The 24,723-nt window shown below is 46.8% G+C and overlaps 1 protein-coding gene across 1 annotated transcript; it reads right to left on the reverse strand.

Annotated features, from left to right (window-relative positions):
* Positions 1 to 353: 353 nt before the first annotated feature.
* On the reverse strand, positions 354 to 17,483 carry CLIC2 (chloride intracellular channel 2). The gene is made up of 6 exons (XM_073360583.2): positions 17,056 to 17,483; positions 9,398 to 9,507; positions 8,261 to 8,386; positions 5,477 to 5,583; positions 4,224 to 4,405; positions 354 to 2,335 (listed from the first exon to the last, which is right to left on the reverse strand). Exons 1-6 carry the CDS (start codon positions 17,110 to 17,112, stop codon positions 2,174 to 2,176), a joined length of 744 nt encoding a protein of 247 aa, XP_073216684.1. The 5' UTR covers positions 17,113 to 17,483; the 3' UTR covers positions 354 to 2,173.
* Between the last annotated feature and the right edge of the window lie 7,240 nt (positions 17,484 to 24,723).

The following is a 24,723-nucleotide window of genomic DNA, read 5'->3' on the forward strand; positions in this document are numbered from 1 at the left end:
TATGCAGCTGTGGCTTCTCCCATTCTGCAGGTTCTGAGGGAATTACAGGGGCCGTGGAATTCCTGTAGAACTGGGGATGCAGAGCAGATGCGGTGTGCCACCCAAGAGCAGGCTGCCTTCCAGGTGGTGTCTATATCCCTCTAGTCTGTACAGCATGTTGAGATCCATCCAGCACAAGGGACAGCACAGAAAATGGAGGTTATTATTACTGTTTATTTTAGAAGGGCAATTAGTATTCACTTTCTCATGTTCCCAGCACAACCAGACACCTTTTTATGCTCTACTGCCTTCTCTAGCTCTCAGCGTCTCCTGGACAGCAGTCTGGGGCCGCGTTGTGAAAGTTGTATATAAAATAAAGTTTATTATCACTTTAATGAAACTAACAAATATATCAAAAGCAGAATTGCGAGTACACACTTTTTAGTGCAAAAGTACAAGTAAGAGAGAAGTTTAGTGAGTTTTCTAGGGGGCTTTTACCATCTCAGTGCCCAGTGCAGATCTGTAATGCTTAGTACATTATAGGCATGCCATTGCATTCTACAGAATATCTATGTTGCCATTAGCTTCTGTATTATTTGGGGAGAGGGGACAGATTCCTGGGTACAGATTTTGGCAGGAGGCGCCAGCATCACAAATCTAATGGAGGAGGGGAAAGTGTGGCCATGAGCACTGAGCCAGCCCCTCCCAGGAAACCTCTATCATTTGCCTCCTGGACTATGCCGGAGCTAGTAGCAACTCCCAAGGTCACAGTGGTAGAAAAGGGCCTCAAGGATCATACTTCTTGAGCAAGCATCAGTCACTCCATGCTTATGTAGGCCAGATCCTCAGCTGGAGTCACCCTTCAGTGGAACTGTGCTAGGCTCACCCAGTGGTAGAAATGGACCTGGGTGCTCTGTGCACACGCACACACAGTTTGACCTTGATACGCTGCACATCAATTACAAAAACCCTTTTGTTTTAGAAAGTAAATCAATTTTTGTCCACCCTGGTTGGCTGGGCAGGTGGGTACAGCTTGTGTGGGATCAGGGGAAAGAAAGTTCACAGTCTCTTGCCCAATCATGGAAAACTCCTGCACTGCCTGGATCTGAAAGGGGAACCTCTCCTGGTCAAGCTGTGTTGCTGCAGGGGGTCAGGGAGATCTGGAGATGAAGCACCTAAGTCTTAGCAGTCCACATTCCAGGAGTAAGACGGGGCAGTTCTCTTGCAAGAGTTTCCAAGCTGATCACTGACACTTACCAGGTGAACTTTGTATAAGAAATGGCTCTTTGCTGCTGGTGCTCTGTATTGAGATTGTGATATGTGTGAGCCTGATCCACTTCGAACCTACACCTACATGCCTCAGGAGGAGCTCCGCTGAAGTCATTGGAGACAGAGCAATGGAAACCTGGTATCGGAGGAGGGGAAGGCACTGTAGTTCAATGTCTGTTGTTGGTATTTTTGTGACTTGCAGAGCCTCCCATTCTAGAGCCTTCACACAGCTCCTCCAGGGCACCTCATTCCTGACCTAGAGCAGCCCCCGCTGGTGCAGCCCTGTGCTATCTCTCAATGTCTTCAAATGCCTTTCCAGAAAATATACTTTAGCCAAACACAAGTGATTGGGTTCAAAGCAGGGGTAAGTGAGTGAAATGTAATGCCCTGTGTTATACAGGGTAGGTAAGTCTAGATGATCTGATGGTGTCTTCTGGCCTAAACTCTATGCATCTGTAAAAACCCATTTTTCTGGGATCTAAGACATCATTTGTATCCCACCCTCCAGATTCAAAAGGGTGATACTTAAACCGCACTATGCCACATGGTCACCAGCTCTGTGCAGTTTTGCACAATAAACATTGGTGAGCCCACAAAATGGTTGGGAATCCTAGCCTCTAAGGAATGACAAAGCAGCTGCCTCGGCAGCTGAGTGGTGCCATTTCTATACATGCAATGATTATAGCTGTACAGTCAGGGTGCAGTCAATCTACACATGAGTAGGGTAGCTGCAGCAGCTGGAAGCACGGGGTTATTTTCTGAAAGGCAGTTACTAATTACATCATAATGATTCCTGCAGTTCCTAGATCCTGAATGTTTGCAGGTGACAGGACTGGGCTGTTCTACTGGCGTGGCCATTCAGAAGAAGGCAGGTTTCATGGCAGTGTTTCCAATGGAAAGAGGGGTTTCAAAAACCAGCTGCCCCCTAGGTCATCTTCTTGGCAACGCTGGCGTAGGTGCGTTCTATCTCCTCGTCGGCTGGGCATGTGTGGCTGAACTCATCACGGGAGTAGGCATTGTGGAGGTAGCGCCAGATGCCTGTCATTTCCGCTGGGATCTCGAAGTCACGGTATTTCTTGGCAGCAATCTAGACGGGTGAAGGGTGAGAAAATGCAGGTGATTATTAGACTTCTGGGTATCAGGATAAGATCTGGCCCCATGGACCTGGAAGCCCACAGGCTTTGTTGTTAAAGCACTGGTCTGGCATGCAGAAACTCAGGATTCACTTCCCAGCTCCATCATTGGTTCCCTGGGCAACTTTGGGCAACTCACGTAATCTCTCTGTGCCTTAGTTCACAGCTGTAAAACGGGGACAATAATCCCACCTTGGGCCATGCCCAGCACAATGGAGCCCCAGTCTCAGCTGGGGCCTATAGGTGCTATAGGGTAACCTAAGAGTTACGAACTGATCAGTCAACCACACACCTCATTTGGAACTGGAAGTATGCAATCAGGCATCAGCAGACAAAAAAAAAAAAAAAGGCATTACAATGATGTGTTAAATGTAAACTACTAAAAAAATAAAAGGAAAGTTTAAAAAAAATTTTTGACCAGGTAGAGAAACTGTTTCTGTGCTTGTTTCATTTAAATTAAGATGGTTAAAAACAGCATTTTTCTCCTGCAGAGTAAAGTTTCAAAGCTGTGTTACATCACTGTTCAGTTGTAAACTTTGAAAGAACCAGAACATTTTGTTCAGAGTTACGAACAACCATTCTCAAGGCATTCATAACTCTGAGGTTCCACTGTAGCATGTTGGACCAAACAGGACTCCATGAGCAACTAATCTTGATTTGGAACTCCCAGGGTGCCCCCTAAAGGTTGGCCAAGGCAATCCATGTAAGAGCGGGAGTGAAAATCATGAAGTGGATGAAACAGTGAAGTCCACTGAGTTCGCACAAATCCCTCCTGTTCCTTCTGGATCAATACCCCCATTCAGAGGAAGAAGACAGCCAGATTTGAAGCTCAAAATCTCAGCTTTCTTGGCTCATCTATCCAGCATGTCAGGGATGGCTATTACACACTGTGCTCTGTTCCTGCAGCAATCCTCTCCCTAATTTCAAACTTATTGTTCATCATGGATGAGATCGATGGGTTCAAGGCTATTAACTCCAGAAGCAAGGGAGGGTTGCAGGCAGGAGGGGAGCTGTCCACCCAGTCTGGCTTTGAACCAGAGACACAAAGGTGTCCCAGCGCTTCCAAAAGTACTGGCTGTGAAAGCCATACTCCTGAAAATAACATCAGAGCTTCACACTGGACAGAAGGGGTGAAACCTTTACTTGGGACATTGCCTTTGAGAGCTAGCCAGGAGCTGCCCAGACTTTGGTTGACAGTACTGTGTTTGGGTCTGGCTAGTACTGTTGGTCCCTCACGAAGAGCAGGGGCTGGAGTGGGGTTGTCCCTACAGGTTTCTCTCCAGTGCTTTTCCTGTTTAGCTTTAGATCCCTCGAGTGATAGAGCTTCCTTCACTCTCCTTGGGATGAAATTCACCCATGTTTAATGCTCAGACCTGGCTCAGCTGTTCTAGCCTCCCTTGCCAGTCCACTGCTCAGCTAAATGCCCTACTGAAGGGACAGGCGAGACAGAGAGCAGGGGATGGCGCCAAAGGGGATGAGTACAGACAGGCTTGAGTCAGAATATTCTGAGCTGGAATTGGACAGTGCCTCAGCTCCCCAAAGCTTCACAAGGTCAGATATGGTGAGCTGGCTCTAGTTGGGAGTGTAAAGGAACCTGTACTGCTTTGGGAGGTGATTCTCCCAAGCCCCTAAGGCCCAGATCCTCAAAGGTACATGTGCCTAACTGGCATTGATCTCAATGAGGAGGTAGGCCTAAGTGATTTAGGAGCACAAGTCCTGCTAACTGTCACAGGACCTTGCACTCCCTGGGCATGAAGGCACTTTTGAAAATCCCATACTTCGTGTGCTGGCCTGCCCTTTGACCCAGAGGTTGTGGCCTCTGTAGCTAGCAGGTGGATTTACTTTGATGATGTGCAGCTTGGGCAGCAGATTGCAGTCAGCTAATGTCAGCCTGTTCCCATCCAGGAACTTCCTGTTGGAGACCAGGACTTCCTCGGTACTGTCCTGGTCGATTTCTTCAGGGAGTGGGTTGTTCAGGTAGTTATCCAGGCGTTTGAACTCCCTCAGCAAAGCCTTCTCAAAATCTGCACCCAAGGAGAAACCGCAGTGTTAGTGTGAAAGACCTTGAGCAGATTCTGCTCTCACACCCACCAGTTTTACTGCAACTCCACTGATTTCAGTAGAGTTACTCTTGATCTACACCAGCCCAACTGAGATCACAGTCAGGGCTCCTGGCATGAGATAATGAACCTGCCCCAATGTGTAGGTATAGACACAATCCACGCCCCTGCCCCCACCAAAAAAATCTCCACCCTCATAGACAAGTCCCTGACACTTGTACCATTGAGCTGGGCCATACTTGAAGAGGGGTTTCCACCTGGGACCACTGTTGGGATTTTGGTGGAGAAACCCCAGAATATATCCTTTCGGCACCTTCCAAAGAGCTATAGGATCTGAACATGCCCCTAATACGTATTGCCACCTTCTCTGAGAGGGACTGGTTAGAGGGGGTTGGCCAAACCAGTGGTAGACGGCCTCCCCAAGCCCAGATCCACCAAACACAGTGCGATGTCCCGCTGCCCCCAGTAGGGTGTGCCAGAACTGCTCAGAGTGTGTACAGAACAGGGCTCTGTGCAGGCAGAGCTATCAGAGCTGCTCCTTTAACAGCCACCTATCCTGATGCTATGCTGCTTCCAGGCCTTTACAGCACGAGCTATGGATCATGATCCTCAAATGGTGCTGGGTGAAAGGCAGGGTTGCTTCCGTCCTTCCACTTTATTGCTTTAATTGCCAGGGGCATCACTTGGGTGGGTGGAGTGTGGGAGACAGCGGGGACTCCAGCCCAGCCATAGGATGCCCTCTCAAAGAGCAGGAATCCTGCACACAGGAGTTGTCACCAATACTCAGCACCTTTAGATCCCTGCCGCTGCTGCTGAGAGGCATTCCTCCCACCTCTCCTGGAAGTTCTGTAGTTCCCATTCTGTGCACCAACATCCCCAGCTTCAGGGACTGTGGACAGCTGAGACACCCTCTGGATCCCCCTGGCTGAGCGAGCTATTTTTCTAATAGGTTTTGCTTCAGGATCCAGGGAAGTAAATTTCCAGGGGAAATGATGGACTCAGAATAATAAATAAAAATACCCCAGGGTTCCTTACTCTCATTTGCTTCCTTGTGGGGATTCTTGATGTATGCAGAGAACTTGGCAAAGATGTTGCTGCCCACATCAAAGGACTCCTTGTATTTGGGGCTCAGGTGTGGGTACCTTAAACAGATAAATGCACAGAGTCATATATGGAGAATTCACTCTGCCATTAGAAGGATACTCAGCTGCATTCTCTTCTAGTGACTATAAAACCCACGAGGACTGAGATGGGTTCAAAAGCATAAAGTCCTGCAATGATCAACCTCATCTAGCTTCCTGCCCAAGGGATAGAGGGAAGCTCTGAGCTCTGCTGGCACTTCCAGGATGCTGGCTTCAGATAGGTGTGCACAGATTGGCACGGAGGGGGAGATGGAAACTCACACAGCTCCCATGGGGAAATGCCTTTTGTTCTCGAGGTATCCCAGTACACCCTGCATGCCAATATCAGCTCAGCTGTTGTGTTAGGCCCAGCCCTGCACTGGCCCCAAGATGGGCTTTGCCAGACTCAAGGTCTGTCAACACTGCAGTCAGAGCGGGGAATGCAGCCCGTGTAGACAGACCCGAGCCGGTTCTGACCTAGCTAGCTCCGGCAGCAATAGCAGCAAAGCTGTAGCAGCGCAGGCTAGCAGCTCCAGTACCTATCCAGTGGCCTGGGGTGAGGCATGAGAGAAGAAGGTTGAAGGGTGTCCCAACATAACACTGTTGCAGGTATCAAAACCTCTCCTGGCAAGGGGTGCTGTCCTGTAACTAGACCAGACCATCTGAGCAGGTAATATGCTTTTTCCCATGAGTGTGTTTGTCACAGTGTGGCTGTCCCCTTTAAGGAGAGCAACCCCAGCTCAGCCCACCTGTAGGTTATTAATGCCATGCCCAGGTGGCTGGTTGGCAGCTAACAAGTGCCTGGACCTGGGGAAAGGTAGTTCAGCTGGCAGCGGGTGCACCTAGAGGAGGTTCCACAGGAGATCAGCACTACTGCTGGCTGAGCTTTCCCAGGGCAGGAGGGGGGCTAGCGGACTCTGAAAATGCAAGGGAAGTAAGCCTGCCTGGATTATTACTCAGGCCATGGAGGAGGCTGTGGGACTCCTGAGTTTAGGGGAAGAGGCTTGAATTAGCTCCCAGAAGAAGGGGAAGACTTGAGGGGCTAAAGAGCTTTGAACTCTGTACAGGAGTTAATCTATAAGCCGTTGGTGTAAGTGCTCTTGTCTGGGAGAAGAGAGGGCAGGACTGCACCATGCCATTGCACTGAGTTGAGACTCACACCTGCCTCATCTCTGTGCTGTGCCTTCTGGGCTGAAAGCTGTGAGGTGAGTGAGGATGGAGAGCAAAGCCTCAGTGTTTCATGTGCTCAGCAGTCGCCCAGTGAAACGCTTGAGCCTTGAGCGTTGGTGTGTCCCATGGTCGCTAAGGGTGCACTCCTCCAGAGGCATTTCAGCCCCTAACTCCCACAGGAATCAGGCCTCTCAGGCCAGGGCTTTCAGAGGGGCTCAGTACCCGCCACTGTGGACAGATTTGCAAAAGATCCCAGCACCCAACATGTGCCCAATGTGCTGAGCTCGTTTGCAGATCTGGCCCTAGGACTTAGAGGGTACCTTGGATTCCTCTAGCATGAGCTCCTGGAGTGCCCGCATGCCAGCTTGCTTGGGACGTGGGTGCAAGCTGGAAAGGGTCATGCAGTGATGACCTCTAGCTAGGTATGTCCCAAAGTCTGACTAGGCACAAAGGGGAGTTTTCAGGGCAATATGGAGCTGAAGGAGGAACCCTGGGCTAGGATTCTGCTCCCTCCTATCCAAAGAGTGTTGCTTTGGGTTCCATCCAGACAGCCATGCAGCCAGCAACAGCTGGTAACTCATCAGGGGCGTAAGGTGGGGAGACTCGGGAGAGCCACGCAACTTTCTACAGCTCAGGATCTGTCCTAAAGCCCCAGCTGTGAACTGTTCCGGCCCTTTAAGGTGTCTCCTGTTTACCACTGCAGTGAACGGTCGGGGAGAGAGCCAAGAGTGAGCGCATCATAACCGCTCGGCCAGGAGCTGGCTGCATTCCTAACCCCTGGGCTGGAGTGTTCGCTTTGGCTCAGCTACATGCACCTGCCCCTTTCAAAAACAAGCAGAAAAAAGGTTTTTGAATCCCTTCCCCTCCCCTGCTTCAAAAATAACGGCATCTGCTTCTTGGGACTCTAAACCGATCCACCTGCACGTTCTCACCACATCCCCCACCCCTGTGGCTTGCCTGTCGAGCCCCTTTCCCTCTTTGCCTGCATCCAGAGATCACACAGTGAATTTCCTTCCATTGTGTTATTTCACAGGCCAAACTGTTTCCTTGCTGCTTAGCTATTCATAGAGGAAGGGGGTGGGGGGTCACAACCTTAAACCAACGGTCTCACACTAGGCAAAAGCCTATCTCTGCTTCTTCCCAGGGACACACAGCAGTACCTTGGCCTGAGCAATACCTTCATGGAGAGAGCAATACATTGCTCAGAGCAAGGGACTAGAACCAGGGCTCCAAAATTCTGGCTGCCACTGGCTCCCAGTCCCTCTCTCTGCCTCTGTCCGTGCCCCCACCACACAAGATAACAAGATGAGTACCATTGCTGAACCGATCAATGTTTGCAAAGTGCAAGGAGTGAGAGGGGAGGCGGGGGAAGCCCAGAATTGGGTAAATGCAATGGCCACTACTGCACCCATGCCATTCGAGCTTTGTCATAGCCACGGATCTAGGCCCAGTGTTCTGATCTGGTGGCAGTTCATATCTCCTGGCTGGAAGGTGGAAAAGAAGTACATAATACTATGATATTAAATACTTAGGAGGTGCCAGCATCTGCTCCAGGAACTCCTCGATCTTAATGAAGTCTGTTTTCAGCTCCTTGTTGAACAATAAGAATGGAGGGTTGGTCCCTGGAGCCAGAGATTTCAGTTCTTCAGGTTTCCTGAAATGAATTTAAAAAAAAAAAAAAAAAAGAGGGATTCACTGCTGAGGTGAAGGCCTCACTGCAAGTGCAGTGTCACAATCTCATCTCACCACCATGCACAACCACCAAGAAGAACATAGAATGGTAGGACAGGAAGGGACCCTGAGAGGTCATCTAATTCAGCTCCCTGCACTGAGGCAGGACCAGTAAACCTAGAACATCCCTGAGTGGTGTTTGTCCAACCTGCTCTTAAACACCACATGGTGAAGGCATCAAATACTGAGAGACACTGATTAGTACATGGAGGAGACACAGTGGTGAAAAGGAATCATGGGCCTCGTGTTTTGGAGCCAGAGCCATGCTGATCAGCAGAGGGAGCGCTCTAGATAAAGGGCCAAATTATACCCTGAGTTCACAGCTCCCATTGACTTTGCTGGCCATTGGGATATCCATCTTTGGCAGCCCATGGGATATGTGTAGTCATTTCAATTTGCCAAGAGGGCTGACTGCCATCTTGTCATGGCCCTGTCACTACAGGACATCTTGCATGAATTTCCATGGACAAATGTTTGTTGTTCACATTGTGTCCCCAGTTGCTTAAGGTACAATGGCCTGAACTTTGATTTTGGGGCCAAATTCCCTGCAGGCTTATCCCCTGTGTAATTCCATGGAGGTCAGCAGGGGTGGGGGGGAGGGTGCATAAGTGAGGCGAGAATTTGGTCACAGCTAGACCTCGTAATGATGCCAGTCAACTACATCTATGCCAGTGACGTGGCAGATGTAATGAAAGGGAACGTGATGCTGACAGTGGGAAAGATCTGAAGTGTAGATTGAAGAGCAATTGAGCCACATGACACTAAGATTTTGTTTCAGAGTAGCAGCTGTGTTAATCTGTATCCGCAAAAAGAAGAGGAGTACTTGTGGCACCTTAGAGACTTTGTTGGTGCACACAAACCAAGGGGCAGCCCTGAGCTTTCCTGCTGTGTACTCTGGATGTCTCACTGGCAAGAATTACCTCTGTTCCCTTACCTTGTCATGTCCACTGTGGTCACGTTGAATTTGACACCTTTGAGCCACAGAACCATGAAGAGACGCTGGCAGAAGGGACAATTCCCAATGTTCTCGCCATCCAGGCCAGCCTGCAGAAGGAGCAAAATAGACCAATGCTGCTCACTGGGCATCAGATGTCTCCCACAGCTGGGCCTCTGCAAGTGGCTTTGGGCAAGTAGCTGCTAGCACAGCTCCGGGCTTGGTAAACAGGCAGTGGCAGCATAACGGGTGATTCACTGGTTTCATTGGGAGTTAGGCCCAGATCATCAAAGGTGCCTTTCTCTCCATTTTTTTAAAAAAGGAGATTCAATGCAACATTATTGTTGAGATTTCAAATGGACCAGAGATGGGAGATGCTCAGATGGTTCTCATAGCAATTATAATTTAAGTCACATGGCACATTTATAGTCTATCTAGATATAGGCCCAGGCTACACCATTTGCATATGTGTTTAGGTTTTTTAAGGGATATGTTAGGATTCAGGGGTCCAGTCCATCCCATTAAACAGAGAGACACCTAAGCATGAAATTCAGATCTAGGTTTGTGTCTGTATTTTGGAAATCCCTTCCCAGAAGTCTGGGGGTGGTTAGAGGTTGAGGGTCCATTACAGAGACAGGGCATCAGGCTGTTTGAAATTACATGGGGAAGATGAAGGGGAGAGGTGGGGGAAGCCGAGTGCATAGACAGCCCAGTACCAGGGAAGTGCAGTGGCCACTACAGCACCCATGCCATTCTGAGCTTTGCCGGGGCCATGGATGTAGGCCTAGCATTCTGATCTGGTGACAGTTCACAGCTCATTTGCACAATTGTGAATGATCACACATGAGGCAAAGCAGGAGGTAATTAGCCCCTAGTACACTAACTTTCACACAGGCTTGGGGAGCTAAGTCAGAGGAGTTGTGTAAGGGGGGGAGGTATAAGTTATAGGTGGCAGTGGCCATAGGCTGGATTCACTAGCCCAGAAAGCCTGCATTGAACCCCTCCAGTGCATACAAAAGCAAACATAACATTATCAAGTCACACTTAAGCAACCCCCTGAAAGACTAGGAGTACTTGTGGCACCTTAGAGACTAACCAATTTATTTGAGCATGAGCTTTCGTGAGCTACATCTAGCTATTTATACCACCCTTGTCACCATGGCATCTGAGCACCTGAAATGCACCAACACTGATTGTCATCAGAGCAGGTGGGCCATGCCCCTAGTGGGGCTGCTGGGTTCATGAACCAGCACCACTCACGGTGATTCTTTTGTAAGCCAGTGCGATATTGTTTCTGTTTCCTGGTGGGAGCTGGGTCAGAGGGGAAGGCAGTATGAAAGCTCTCTGTGCCCCTTGCTGCCATATTTTTGGAAAGCCTGTCTCTAGAAGCTGGATTGTCAGGGGCTCTTGAGACAGGAAGCGCGAAAGGGAGGGGGAGGCTGGTACACTCAGCACTGGTGGTAGCAGTCAGGGAGGGAGGCACAAAAGGAGGATGGAGTTTGATAATGGATTCAACAGGAAGGGAGGCTCCTCACTGGCAGGAGGAAAAACTCAAGAGGGAGGGTGTGGGAGAAAATGCACTAACATGTTCCAGGAAAACAGTAGTTTGTTTTCTTTTCGCTGTTCACTTGCTGATTTAAAGGGACAAGGCATAAATTCCCAAAGGCTCAGATTTTCCATGAACCAGACAAACAATTCCCTTTTTAAAAACGAAAGTCAGTCTTCAGCCAGTGCAACAAAAATGAAGAACACTGCAAGCCTACTGGGCAAGTCCTGGGGCTACCTTGTCAGACACAGATTACACCCCTCATTCTCTGTAGAAATCCTAATAAACAAATACATCTAGACAGGCTCCTCCAGGAGTCTTGCATGTGTTTGGAAGGCTCTGGGTTGACTCCAGCCCAGGTCAGTACAGGAGAGGTGGGATCGTTCAATACAAGGCTATAATAATTCTCAAACTGTTGGCCCCTTCTCCAAGTGGGGTTCTACTCTGAAAAGTGACTGTAATAACGCCAGCTGGGGGGTTCCACATTTATAAATCCATAAGCTGGGCTCATTCTCGGGCATCAGTCCCAGCACAGCAGGCTCTGCAGGCCGCACTGGGCTCTCAGGGTGACGTTTTCAGAAGTACCTAAGGGTAGATTTTTAAAGGTCGTTAGGCCCCTAACTCGCTGGCATTGGCCAGCTCCAGTGTCTACACAGCAATCTTACCGCCCCGCAGCCCGAGCCCATAAATCAGGTGGCCCAGGCCAGCCGCAGGGGTTTTATTGCAGTGTTGACATACGCTTAGGCACTGCGGGAGTCTCAGTCCCATTGAAAGTCAAGGGCCAGACTTTAGAGGTGCTCAGGTGCCTAAAGATGCAGCTAGGTGCCTAAGAGGTACTTTAAAAATCCCACACAAGTTAGGCACCCAACTCCCATGGGCTTTCAGTGGGAGTGAGGCACCCAGCCTGCTTAGGGCTTTCAGAAATCCCATTAGGTATCTGTCTGCAGCTTTAGGCTCCTGCACCTACATAGCTTGGAAAATCAGGCCCCTGCTCACATAGGCACCTTTGGAAATTTTACCCTGATCCATCAGACTCTTGTAAAGACAACTAGTGCATCAGAATTAAACCAAGGAAAGTTGAAGGTTTAAATAAACAAAATGGCAATTTAAAAATGTTCCCCCCTTACCTTTACTATGCTGAAAAGAAACTATTCAAATGAATATTCTCCCAAGAGTATTTTCTGATATGATTTCTGATCAAACAGCTGTGTAATCAATAATTTCCATCTCAAGAGTCATATGGAACCGGAATAAGCCACTAATAACTATAAGGCCTCAGCACTGCAAATGCATACATGCCTAATTTTAAGCCCCTGAGCATTTCCACCCAAGTCAATAGGACTATTCAGAGACTGAAAGCCAAGCCCATGTGTTTGCAGGACTGTGCCCTCTTGCTGCTGAAGCAAACACCATTTACAGAATGGGGGCGGGGGATCAGAATAAAAGAATTAAGAGAAATGGAGTAATTTAGGTCCAGATCCTCAAAAGTATTTGGGTGCCTAACTCCTATAGGTTAGACAAATAATGAAATTATGGCAACAAAGGTAGGCCAAATGGGATGAACTGATTACATATGAACAAATGAATTAATATGATTTTTAAAAATCAATTGGTATATCTACCAGCACTCAGACGTTCTTCTGCCTCACCTCCGCTTCATGCCCTTATCTGCTGTGTTTGTCACCCCCTCTTTTAATGGGTGTGTAAGAAAATAATTTGGACTGCTCACAAAATCCTACTTGTCGATTTTAAAAAAGGTAATAACTAAAATCTTTTCAAATAGTCATATTTACAAATGAGGAAAATCTTCTGGGTGCTGAAAGCTTAGAGAGCTTTATTGCCTTTCTCCGAGATCTTTACTACTGCAGAGAATTGAAAAAATACCAAACCCGTAAACCTAAGATGGAGACTGGCTACCCTATAGCCACTGATAATGAGAAGCTGAGCTTTTCGGTGCTAGATGGCTGATTTGGATTCAGACTAGGCCACAGACAGCTGGAAGTCATTACCTGCTGATTTATGGAGACCTATTTGCAAGGAGTGAATGGTCTCCTAATTCCACAACTACAATACAAGTGGTACTGAAAGAATGGTGACAGGTTTCAGAGTGATAGCCGTATTAGTCTGTATCAGCAAAAAGAATGAGGAGTACTTGTGGCACCTTAGAGACTAACAATGTATTTGGGCATAAGCTTTCATGGGCTAAAACCCACTTCATTAGATGCACAGAGTGGAAAATACAGTAGGAAGATATATATATATATATATATATATATATATATATATATACAGAGAACATGAAAATATGGGGGTTGCCTTACCAACTCTAATGAGACAAATCAAATAAAGTGGGCTATTATCAGCAGGAGGAAAAATCACTTTTGCAGTGGTAATCGGGGTGGCCCATTTCAAACAGTTGACAAGAAGGTGTGAGTAACAGTAGGGGGGAAAATTAGCATGGGGAAATAGTTTTTAGTTTGTATAATGACACATCCACTCCCAGTCTTTATTCAGACCTAATTTGATGGTGTCCAGTTTGCAAATTAATTCCAGTTCTGCAGTTTCTCACTGGAGTCTGTTTTTGAAGTTTTTTTGTTGAAGAAATGCCACTTTTAGTTCTGTAATTGAGTGTCCAGGGAGGCTGAAGTGTTCTCCAACTGGTTTTTGAATGTTATAATTCTTGACATCTGATTTGTGTCCATTTATTCTTTTGCATAGAGACTGTCTGGTTTGGCCAATGTACATGGCAGAGGGGCATTGCTGGCACATGATGGCATATATCACGTCATGCTAGTGCAATTTGCAATTTGATAAATGGCCCCTTACAATACACTCCTGAGCTGGAAGGAGCTCTCCCTGCCATTGCAATGGGGGCAGCCATATCATCCAGGCTTGAGAGTTCAGTGACAGCTAAGGAACAGCCACTGGGGAGGGAGAGCCACATACACAGAAAGATTATTGCTTGGGTGACCCAAAGAGAGGACCAATCTTGCCGACCAAGGGGGAATGAAGAGATAGAAATTGATTGGAGCAAAGTGCCAGAGTGAGGGCACAGGGAAGATCTATATTTTTTCTATTCTTTTACAAATTAATCCAAAGCTGAGTAATGTTAGACAGAGCTGAATTCTAACAACAGAATGATGATTGTAGAAAAAAGCCAGTCCAGTGACAGACAGACAGATCCTTAATTCATATAAATTGGTGTAGCTCCACCAACTTTAGTGGCGCTGCACTGATCCATAGCAGCTGAGGATTTGGCTCTTAGTTTAACAGTTCAGGCAGTGGCCAGTCTATCACCAGTTCTGACACAGACTTCCTGTGTGACCTTGGGCAAGTCACTTCAAGTCAGATTTTTAAAGGTATTCAGGCACTAACCCCCCTGGAAATCAAGGGAAATTTGGTGTCTTTAAAATACATCCTTAATGTCTTTGTGCCTCTCTTCCCCATCTATAAAATCGAGATAATCATTCCTTTCTCCCACCCTGTCTGTCTTGTCTTCACCACAAAGTTGACTTGAGTTATAACTCGAGTCCCATCCGGACACAAAACTTTTGACTCTAGTGTGGTGATGCTGTTACTTCCTGTAGATGAGCCCAAGTGTGGGTATAGGGTAAAGCTCAAGTTAGTACAACTTGTCAACTGCTGGTATGACCACTCTGCAGTGTGAATGCAGGCTAGCGTCACTCGAGTGCTGATAGTTCTCTGATGACCTTCCCACAATTCCCCCTGTGCCCAGAAAGGAGAGGCAAGTTTCCCCACAACCCACTGACAAAGAGATCATAGAGTGGCTCAGCCTACAATAATGCAAAGAACCATCGGATGGCCCCCAGCAGCCGTCCTGCCACACATGAGTGAATGCAATGTATGCTGGTGTGGATACAACAGCTCAAGTGTTAGTCCTCCGTGTGGCTGTTCTCACGTACGTGAGGCTAACTCCAGAGGGGTAAATTGAGTATGGCTAACTCAAGTGAACTGCAATGAAGACATGCCCAGGGGCCATGCCAGGGACTGTCTCTTACAATGTGTTTGTACAGTGCCTGGCTCAACAGTGTATGCCTCAGGAATAGAAATAATGATCACAAATAATAGCTTTTACCATGTGAAGATGCATGAGTTACAAGGAAGAAAAATCAAGACCAAGAAGTTCCCAATAGATCTTCAGGAACTGCCACTCTGGAAACATTAGCAAAGGTAGGTAAAAGGGCAGATGCATCACACCATCCATGTCCTATGGGTCAATATCTCTGCCAGGAGACTAGACCAGGTGCCAAGCACCCAGTCCTGTAAGGTGCTTGGAACTACGTGTTCGGCACCTTGCGGGAAGCACTCAGCATCTCACAGGATTCTTCTCCCACACAAAACAGTGTCGGGGTTTAAGGCCAGATTCTCTCCCACCAACACTGGTGTGAATGGGGTGTAATTCTAAAGTTACTCCAGTGTTACTTGGGGAGCAGGATCTGGCTCTTGATCTAGAGAGGTGCTGAGTGCCTACAACTCCCATTGGGATCTGTGGTTGCTCAACACCCCTTTAGATCAGACCCTGTTTCATTAAAGCCTGCCTGCCAAAGATGGTTAAAACAAAGAGACTTACAGTAGGGGACTGTTAGTTTACCACTGTACTACTTGTTCCAAGGGGGGTTTTTACTGCTAAATTAAGTAAGTTTTAGGGGAAGTACTGACTAACCGTTTGTTTTCTGTTTCTCTTCTCTAATAAAAAGCCCCTTGATTCTGATGCAGTTTTGAAACAATCTTGTGTATCATATTCCTGCCTCTCCCTAAGATAGTTAGGGACTAGCTAGGTAACAGTGATAAAACAGGGAACCACAGAAGAATTGAATTCACCAGCAAAATACCCTGGGACAAGTTTGGTTTTATCAATTGAAGGACAGTAAACAGGAGATGATCTTAATGAAGTATCTATGTTCAGCAGCTTAGCCTAGGCTTTGAGAGGTTAAGGACAGATAATATCTTTTACCTAACCCTGAATAATTTTACTTTGGACAGTCCTGTACATCAACAATGAGAGTGGAGTCTGAGTCCCTAGATTTCTAACATAGACCGAGATAGCCTTCTGTTATTTGCTGTGGGAAGGATTTGTTGTAATAGTTGGGGAATAAAACCTCCTGTCTCATTTAAATGACACTTTTAGAACATTAAACATTTCTTTTTAAAAGACTCAGAATCTCAACAATATTTGCAGCCTCAAATCTTGAGCATTTGCTGTTTGCATCAAAATGCCCTAGATAAAGTCACGTGTTGTTCTATTACTGTGATGGTGTAATCAATGGCCAGCCAAGTAACAAGCACAGGGCCGGGGAATTTAAAGTTATGGAAGTTGTTCAGGGTCATGTCTCTCTCTCAGACATTCATTTGGAAATTCAGGATATCTGATTTATTTATTGCTCTCTCCACTTCTGTTAAGAATGTTTTGAAGAGGGGAGTTGAAGTGTTCCAAAGGAAATCCATCCCCAAAGCACTTAACTGAGGGGAAAACATTTCTACAGCAAAACTGTCAGCTGAATAATTGACACAGACAGAGTAAAAGAGAGACAGAGCAGTTCAGAGAGTCTGTCTTGCAATCACAACTTGGAGAGAAGCAGAAATTGAATGAATGTGTTTGTATTATTGTCTGTTATCTCTTCTGGACAGGATCACGCCTTATCTGTCTCTGTAAGGCACATGCCATATTTACACTGCTGTACATATGATTTATATCAGCATAACAACAATTAACAACACAACGTCACACCAAAAGAACTTGATCCCCGTGATAACTTTATAACCTGACGGTTCCTTTGGCACTATGCAGTAGAATGCATAGATCCCTGCAGAGCCCAGACTCAGAATTCCTCCAGTCTGGGCATGCTTGCCACCCTTTTCTGCCAATCGCTGTGCACACACACATGTAGTCACGGGTCTATTTGACCATATGTACCGCTGACAATTGCAAATGGGACAATGCCCCCCCACTCTGAAATGATAAAGAACTTGCAAAAAAATCTGCAGGTAACTTCATCAAAAGTAACTGGTGAGTTTAGTGGGTCATTGTCCTTCCTGCCTGGGGTGAATCCAGTGTGCAGAATTCATAAGCGTACATGTCTCTGAAACTCACCTTCACGAAAAGCTCAATCTCGGGCTCCTTCCGAGGGCTGTGCCACTGGCTTGCCATCCTCTCTGCTTGTTCAAACTGCTAGCCGCTCTCCACTGCAACAAGTTGCTCTGTTCTCTGCTGCTATTGAACCTCTGAGTGGAAGCAGGTGGCGATCCAGTGGGAGAGCCACTGGTGTACGGTGAAGGACCTCTCTAATGAAGATACACCAAGCCCCGTTGCCAGCTTCACTCACCAATGGGCAGTTCTATCGTGGCTCTTTTCCTTCCTCCTCCTGAGTTCTGAACTGAGGAGGAGTGACAGAGTGTGTGCAGCAGCTGCTGGAGGGGCAAGGGTATTTCCACAAGGGCCTCCCAGTTGTGACTCAGCATCCTAATCTATCAGAGAGCATGCATGAGGTCCCCCTGTCAGCTATCAAGCAGACCAGATGCTGCCCTGAGCTCTCTCTGAGCTGTGGGCTCATGTCCCAGAAAAGATCCTTCCACTTCTGTTACTGTAACCTCCCACCCATGAGATCTTTTATCACAGGAAATGGGCTGGAAGTGTCTTGTGCTTCATCAGTTGGAGAGATCACTTATCTAATTATCCTGTCCAGGAGGCAAAAAGTCCCCAGCTCCAGAGCACATCCTTCCCTACCCCACAACTCTCACTAAGGGAAAGCAAGTGTTGTTGGGAGAGACCTCAGATTCACTGATAAAAGAGGCCTATTTCCCTCTACTAGGCACAACTTTAAAATACATAGTATCTGCCTTAAACATCAACATCTGAGCAGGGCCCACACTGGCAGCTCAGATCTGAATCTCTCTCCGCCCTTTGGGGAAAGCCCCAGAGATCCAGGGAAGGGTCTGAATTTCATACCTCTGGCCTCTCACTTTTGTGGGCTGAGCTAGAACCCCAGATGTGAGCAACCCCCAAATCGGCAGGAGTTTCAATTCTGATCCTGATCTGAAGCTGTGGCTCTGGCTCATCTCCTCTGGATCAAGTTCGCTTTCCATGTGTTATTCCCCCATTTCCTTAGAGAGTTTAATGGATTTGTCATGGATATTTTTGTGTATCATCAAGGGCTGTGTGACAGGGGAGAGGGGATCTGCTTGGTCCATAGTAAACAAGGGAATATCTCCAGGTGTCCCCTGCCCTTGCACAGGTCGCGCAGGAGAGGGAATGCTTGGTGAAATGGAGGGGAAGAATGGTTTGGGGGACTTAGGAGAAGCTGGAGAATTTTACTGTCGGCCTTCCATACTCTGTCCTTTGCTGATTGGGGGCTGCTGGGACAAAGAGTTTGCTTTGGCTCAATGAAAGTCCATCATAAATAGATCAGCTCTTCAGACAAAAACACGGAGATTGAGGATGGCTCCTTCTCTTTGGCCCAGAGACTCCCAGGGGCCAATGGAGGGCACTGCTGTCCTTGCAGCACAGGAGTGGGGGAAGTGACTGCCCTATGCCTTAGCAGGGAATCTCTCAATCAGACTCAGCGTAAGAGCCTACTACTGGAGATGATGTAGTGTCCCCCCACTACAGAAGGGATGTGGACAAATTGGAGAGAGTCCAGCAGAAGGCAACGAAAATGATAAGGGGGCTGGGGCACATGATTTATGAGGAGAGGCTGAGTGAAGGGTTCATATAGAGTTTATGCACCTGGAAACATTCAGGACACACTCTAAATGTTGAGTAGGAGCAGTGCATACACTGCTCCGTCCAAAAACATAAACCATAAAAAATCGCCCAAAAAACATAAACCATAAAAAGCTTCCTTAAACTAGGCTCAAAGCCTAAAAACAAAAATTATAATAAATAAAAACTAATAAATAAAAATATTAATAAAAGTCATATTATTTCCTTTATTAATGCCTTTTACAATCAAAATATATAATACACCCAAAAAAAAAAAATAAAAAGCTAACAGGCAAAATCCCGTTAGCAAACCAGCTTGCTTGTTTACTTAAAGCTTTGTCCTATCTTGTCTTTAAACCGCAACAGGCTGAGGGAACTGGGCTTGTTTAGTCTGCAGAAAAGAAGAGTGAGGAGGGATTTGATAGCAGCCTTCAATTACCTGAAGTGGGGTTCCAAAGAGGATGGAGCTAGGCTGTTCTCAATGGTGGCAGATGACAGAACAAGCAATGGTCTCAAATTGCAGTGGGGGAGGACTAGGTTGGATATTAGGACACACTATTTCACTAGGAGGGTGGTGAAGCACTGGAATGGGTTACCTAGGGAGGTGGTGGAATCTCCATCCTTAGAGGTTTTTAAGGCCCGGCTTGACAAAGCCTTGGCTGGAATGATTTAGTTGGGGATTGGTCCTGCTTTGAGCAGGGGGTTGGACTAGATGACCTCCTGAGGTCTCTTCCAATCCTAATATTCTATGATTCTATAAAGTTATTTCATTAGAAAACCTGACCAACTTGCTTTTTCTCCAGAAGGGAAGGATGTTGTTACCGGCTGGCTGCCCTTCCCTTCCCCCTCCCCCCTTCCACCCCCACCTCCCATCCCCACCCTGAGATTCCTGATTAGAGCTAGAGCATCCACTAGGAAAACAAAAGTGAAGCCTCTCCATTACAGCAGGGGGCAATTTATTGGATGAAACTTTTTTTCAATGAAAAATGTGGATTTAGGTTGATCAAACCATGTCGTGAATTCAGGTCAAATTTACCGAATTGTTTCAGTTTAAAAAAAAAGCTTGGAAAGAAGCCAAAACATTTCCATTTGGGCTTTGAACTGACTTGTTTGTTTCAAATTTCACTTCACGCTGACTTTAAAAAAAGTTAAAAAATACCTCCGCTCAAAACCAAGCCATTTCCTCCCACCTTGAAACTAAACTTCATTGACTTTTCCCATGTGACCACTGAACCAAAAACTCAGTTATTTTCACAGATCTCCTGCCAGCCCTCATACTTCAGGACATAGGCTGAGCCCCAGCAGGGGTCGGAGAATGATGCTTCTGCCTGGAACAGCATTGCACACTTCAGTATTGTAGCAGCAGCACCCACTGTCAGCCACAGTGCACAGTGCTGGTCGATTCTGCTCTGGCTGCATGTATGGGCCAATGGCACAAGCCCCAGCCTTGGAATCAGGGGAGCTGTGCTCTGTAATGATAACTACTTGCAGTTATGCTATTCAGCAACTAGGGGGGCTATATTGAAAATTTCAGAAAGGCTGTGGTCTGTGGGATTAAGCAAAAATGGAGGCTTCACAGATTCCAAGGCCAGAAGAGACCATGTAGGCTACGTCTACACTAGGAGCTTGGGGTGTGATTTCCCTACTCGTGTACATATACTAACACTAGCTCTCATCGAACTAGTGTGAGTATAAATGGCAGCGCAGCTGCAGTAGTATTGGTAGCAGCAGCAGGGACACGGATTAGTCATGTACCCACCGGTTTCAGGTAGGTTTGTCCTAGGCATGGAAAATCAGTGCCTTTGCTGCTGCTACCATGGCTACACTGCTATTTGTGCTCATGCTAGCTCACTGAGAGCGAGCACGCATGTGTACATGAGGGCGGAATCACACCCTAAGCTCCTAGTGTAGATGCGACCCTGGTCTGACCGCCTGTACTACACAGGCAATATTTCAGAGTAGCAGCCATGTTAGTCTGTATTCGCAAAAAGAAAAGGAGGACTTGTGGCACCTTAGAGACCAACCAATTTATTTGAGCATGAGCTTTCGTGAGCTACACCTCACTTCATGCATCCGATGAATAAATTGGTTAGTCTCTAAGGTGCCTCAAGTACTCCTTTTCTCTTTACACAGGCAATAGAACTTCCCCCAAATAATTCCTGTTTGAACTAGAGCACATCTTTTAGAAAAGCATCCAATCTTGATTTAATGATGAAGCTGGAAACTCTGATGGAAAGCGGCTTGTTTGGTTTGCTGCTGTTTCCCCCTAATAAGTACTTGTTGTTTAAATCAGATGGTGGATTCATCCACTCTGACATTGACACTGAGTGTGATCTTGGACTAGTCCCTTCGCCTCTCCATGCCTTAGTTTCTCTATCTGTAGGATGGGGGCAAAAATCCCTTTCTAAAGTGCTCTGAGATAATAAGTGCCATGAAAGTGTTAAGTATGCTGAGGATTAGCTCACACGCAGCACACAGCCCCTGCTTCCTATCTTGAATGAGTCACCCCAGAGTCGCAGAGAGAATTCAGAGATTTCTGAAAATGAACATGCCACTGGTCAGAAAATAGCTATTGTAAGGACAGTTTGGTGACCAAAGTTGTCTGCTGCAGTGGAGCGCGTGGGAAGCATTTCTGTTCAGAGCTCCTGCTGTTATAGCATGGAGCCATAAGACACAGCCACTGGTATGGAGCATATCATCACCTGCCTGGTGATACCCTGCAGCTCTGAAGTTGTCCTCTGCTGTTCACCTCCTGCCCAAGGACAGGAAGGAAGAGACACTCTTTGAGGTATCTCACCCAGCCACCCACCTCCTGCGGCTGGCCTTGCAATAGCCTAGACACAGGAGATGCTCTTATTGTATATCAGGAGTATTACTTAAACCAATTGTAATGCTGCCCACACAGAAAGGGAACCTGTGTGTAGGGCACTGAGTTTGTTTCCTGTAGTGCTGACAGCCTCAGTTATCCCCTGCCTGCAGTGGCGCTGGGGTAGCAATGAACGCAGGTAAAACAGATGCAGGACAGCATCTGTATACTGATGTATGATGGCTGTGGGAGACATGAGTTCCCTGGTATGTAATTATAACAAGTACACTGACAGGCCCCAAGCAACATTTCACGGGGACCAGGGCAAACTCCTAACACTGGCCCCCATCCCATTCCACACAGACACATTAGTTAATGAAACAAAAAAATACTCTTTGATTTTTGAAATGGCAGAGATAGGCCTCGTTTCTTTACAACTTGCCTTTTCTGGCCTTTTTCATGGCAAAATCACGAACAACTTCACTAAAGTCAAGTTTTCTTTCAAGTTCACACTCAATAGACAAAACAGCAAGGTGACCTAAGCCTTCCTGCGCCTTAGTAGATTGGCTGCAGTTTCTGATGAGTGCTAGCTTGCTGAAACGTCTTTCAGCTTCTGCCACAGTCACTGGCAATGTGCAAAAAATTCATAGGGCTATGCACACCTCACTGAAAATTAGTTGTTGTTATGTGCTGTCAATCTCATTAAGTAAGATATGTGGTGGCAGCTTAAGTTCTTTTCCAAAAGTAGACTTGAAACCAGTCTTTTCTCTGTTGAAGGAAGTCCTACATTTGAGAAGAAATTCAGGGAAAACTACGGCCGTCAGTATCTTTTGGCATTGACTTTACTAGCTTCTGCATTACTCTGAAATTCAGTGCTCAAGACAGAATAGGCTTTTGATGAACAGAATCTGTAATGTATTTAGGTCACAATCCTGGAACTTTTAAAAATCATGGATCAGTATGGACTGCGACCCTATTCTCTCCTGTTTCCTGAACACCTTCCTCTGACACTGGTGGTGCTGGTGGCGATATTACTCGGCTATCTTGGGAAGTCATTATCTTGGAATCACAAGATTCATCTGGCTGCTTGTCTTCATCACTTTCCACAGTCTCTATATTGAAATCCCTTTCACCTTGCTGGTTCTTTCATCCAGTTCCCCAGTTTGGGCATTGCTTGAGCTAAACTGTTTACAGGTCTTGTTTGTCTTCAAAAACTGGAGGCTTGATTGGAGACCTTTATCTTCTCTTCCCCTCCCTCCCCCCCGCCCCCCCGCTTTCTTTATGCTCCTGATATTCCTGGCTTTTTGATTTGTATTGATAGCCAGACATGGCAGTATTGAACATATATTAATAATACACCAGTGACAAATGCTCTCTAGGCACTCTGGAAGTACTGTTTCCTGTCCCTGGGATCTTGTCTCAGCCCTTCTAGGCACCCTGGAGGACCAGCTCCCTATTCGGAATATTGCTTCTGTTAAGTAGCTCCGGTAAATCTCAGCAGATCTTGCTAGATCTGGATGCCGCATGGATACAAACAGACTCACCGGGATGATATAATTAACATATAAATAACATTTAGTCATTTAGTAACATGTAAACATATTTAGTAACATATAAATAACATTTAGTCAAATGCAATTTAGCCTGAATTTTTTTTCTCATGGAGACAGGCTTGTGGCCCTCTAGCCTGGCCCCTTGTTGGACCAGGCCCTGGTAGAGTACCCATTTTCCCGCCTTTACTTGGGCCTGCCCACAGAGGTATAACAAAGAGGGGAGCACAGTACATTTGGGGTGAGCTTGGAATCAGTACACTGAGACACAGCCTGGACAGGAACTCTCATAAACTGACACAGAACCGTGGCAGGGTCTCACAATGCGATGGAGCAATAGGTGTGCTGTGGGCAACAGTACACAGTGATCTAAAGTAGGAGAAAAGGGAAGTGCACTAATTCTGGGCTGTTTATCTGGAACCTGAGTCATGGGAAGGGTGACCACCCATCCTGAATTGTGTGGGACAGTCCCGAAATGCAGACTTCAAGTCGCAGTCCCAGGCTGAATGACTCTGGGACAGCATTTGTCCCGGATTCCCTGTGGCACTGCCCATGCCTGCCTGAGGCACAGGGGTGGCACCAGCCTCTTCACAGTGGAGGCAGGGGCTGAAGTGGGCCTTAGCCCCCCCTTCACCATGAGGCCCCGCTCCTCCTCTTCCCCCTGATGTCTTGCTCCCTGGCCAGGCCAGAAGCCAGAGCCAGGCTGTGGTAAGAGCTGCAACAGATAATGCTGCACAAACATTTCCCATCTGGTATTTGTAATCAGGGTATCCACAAGGGGAAAACCTGATTTTAAGAGTTATGCTTGTCCAGTAGGGGAACAGAAACAAAACTACGTGACCAATCAAAACAGCACAGCTACTGAATAGTCCAACAAACTGGTCCAAAGGAGGTGCTGATACAAATTATTTGATAAACAATTTAGAGTCATAAATAAATCTAAGGACACTGCAGTCAGTTCTTGAGCAAGAAAAGGCAATTTTATGTACTATATACTGGGCAATAACATGAGAACGCTCCTGATTTCTGAAACTAACCTGGCTCTTTCTAAAGAGACCTTTTTACAGAGATGCTGCAGCTAGCATGCCAACCATGTGCACACGGACTGACTTCCTTCTCCAAACTCTTCCCTACTGCCCCCGGTGCTCCCCTCTCCAAGTTCCTTGCAGGTTGCTGCAAGTGACATTTTCCAGGTAAATTGCTTGATACCACGGAGTCACGGATTTCTAACAGCCACGTGAGAGCTCTTTAAAGAGTTGTGCCAGTGCCCTTGTCCTTGACACTGTTGTCTTGTCTTTCTGGTGCTGACCTCAGATTCTAAGCAGCTGATTCTCTGGACTTTGGAGGAAATCCTTTGCTTTGGGCTTATCAAAGTTCTGCAGCTGAAGTAACAGCCCACGTTGTAACCCTTTCAGACTGCCAGGCATAACAACAATGTGTTGAAGATTTTCCCCCACTTGTGAAAGTGCTGTGTGTCCTGAGTGCCCCCAAAAAGTCAGTTCAATGCCTCAGGCAAATTACTGATTTCTCAGCAGGGGAGGGTGGGGAGAGCAGCTGTGGATGGATAGAGGCAGCTAGAATTGCATATAGAGTGGTAGAAGCTCTGGGGCTTTACCGCTGCCAGGGAGAACCAGCCCACTTGCTCTCCCTGAGTGAATTTTCATGCAAGGAATCATTTTATGAGCATTTGTGAGGTTGGTGCAG

Source organism: Lepidochelys kempii, chromosome 9 (assembly GCF_965140285.1).
Source record: "Lepidochelys kempii isolate rLepKem1 chromosome 9, rLepKem1.hap1, whole genome shotgun sequence".
Lineage (NCBI taxonomy): Eukaryota > Metazoa > Chordata > Testudines > Cheloniidae > Lepidochelys > Lepidochelys kempii.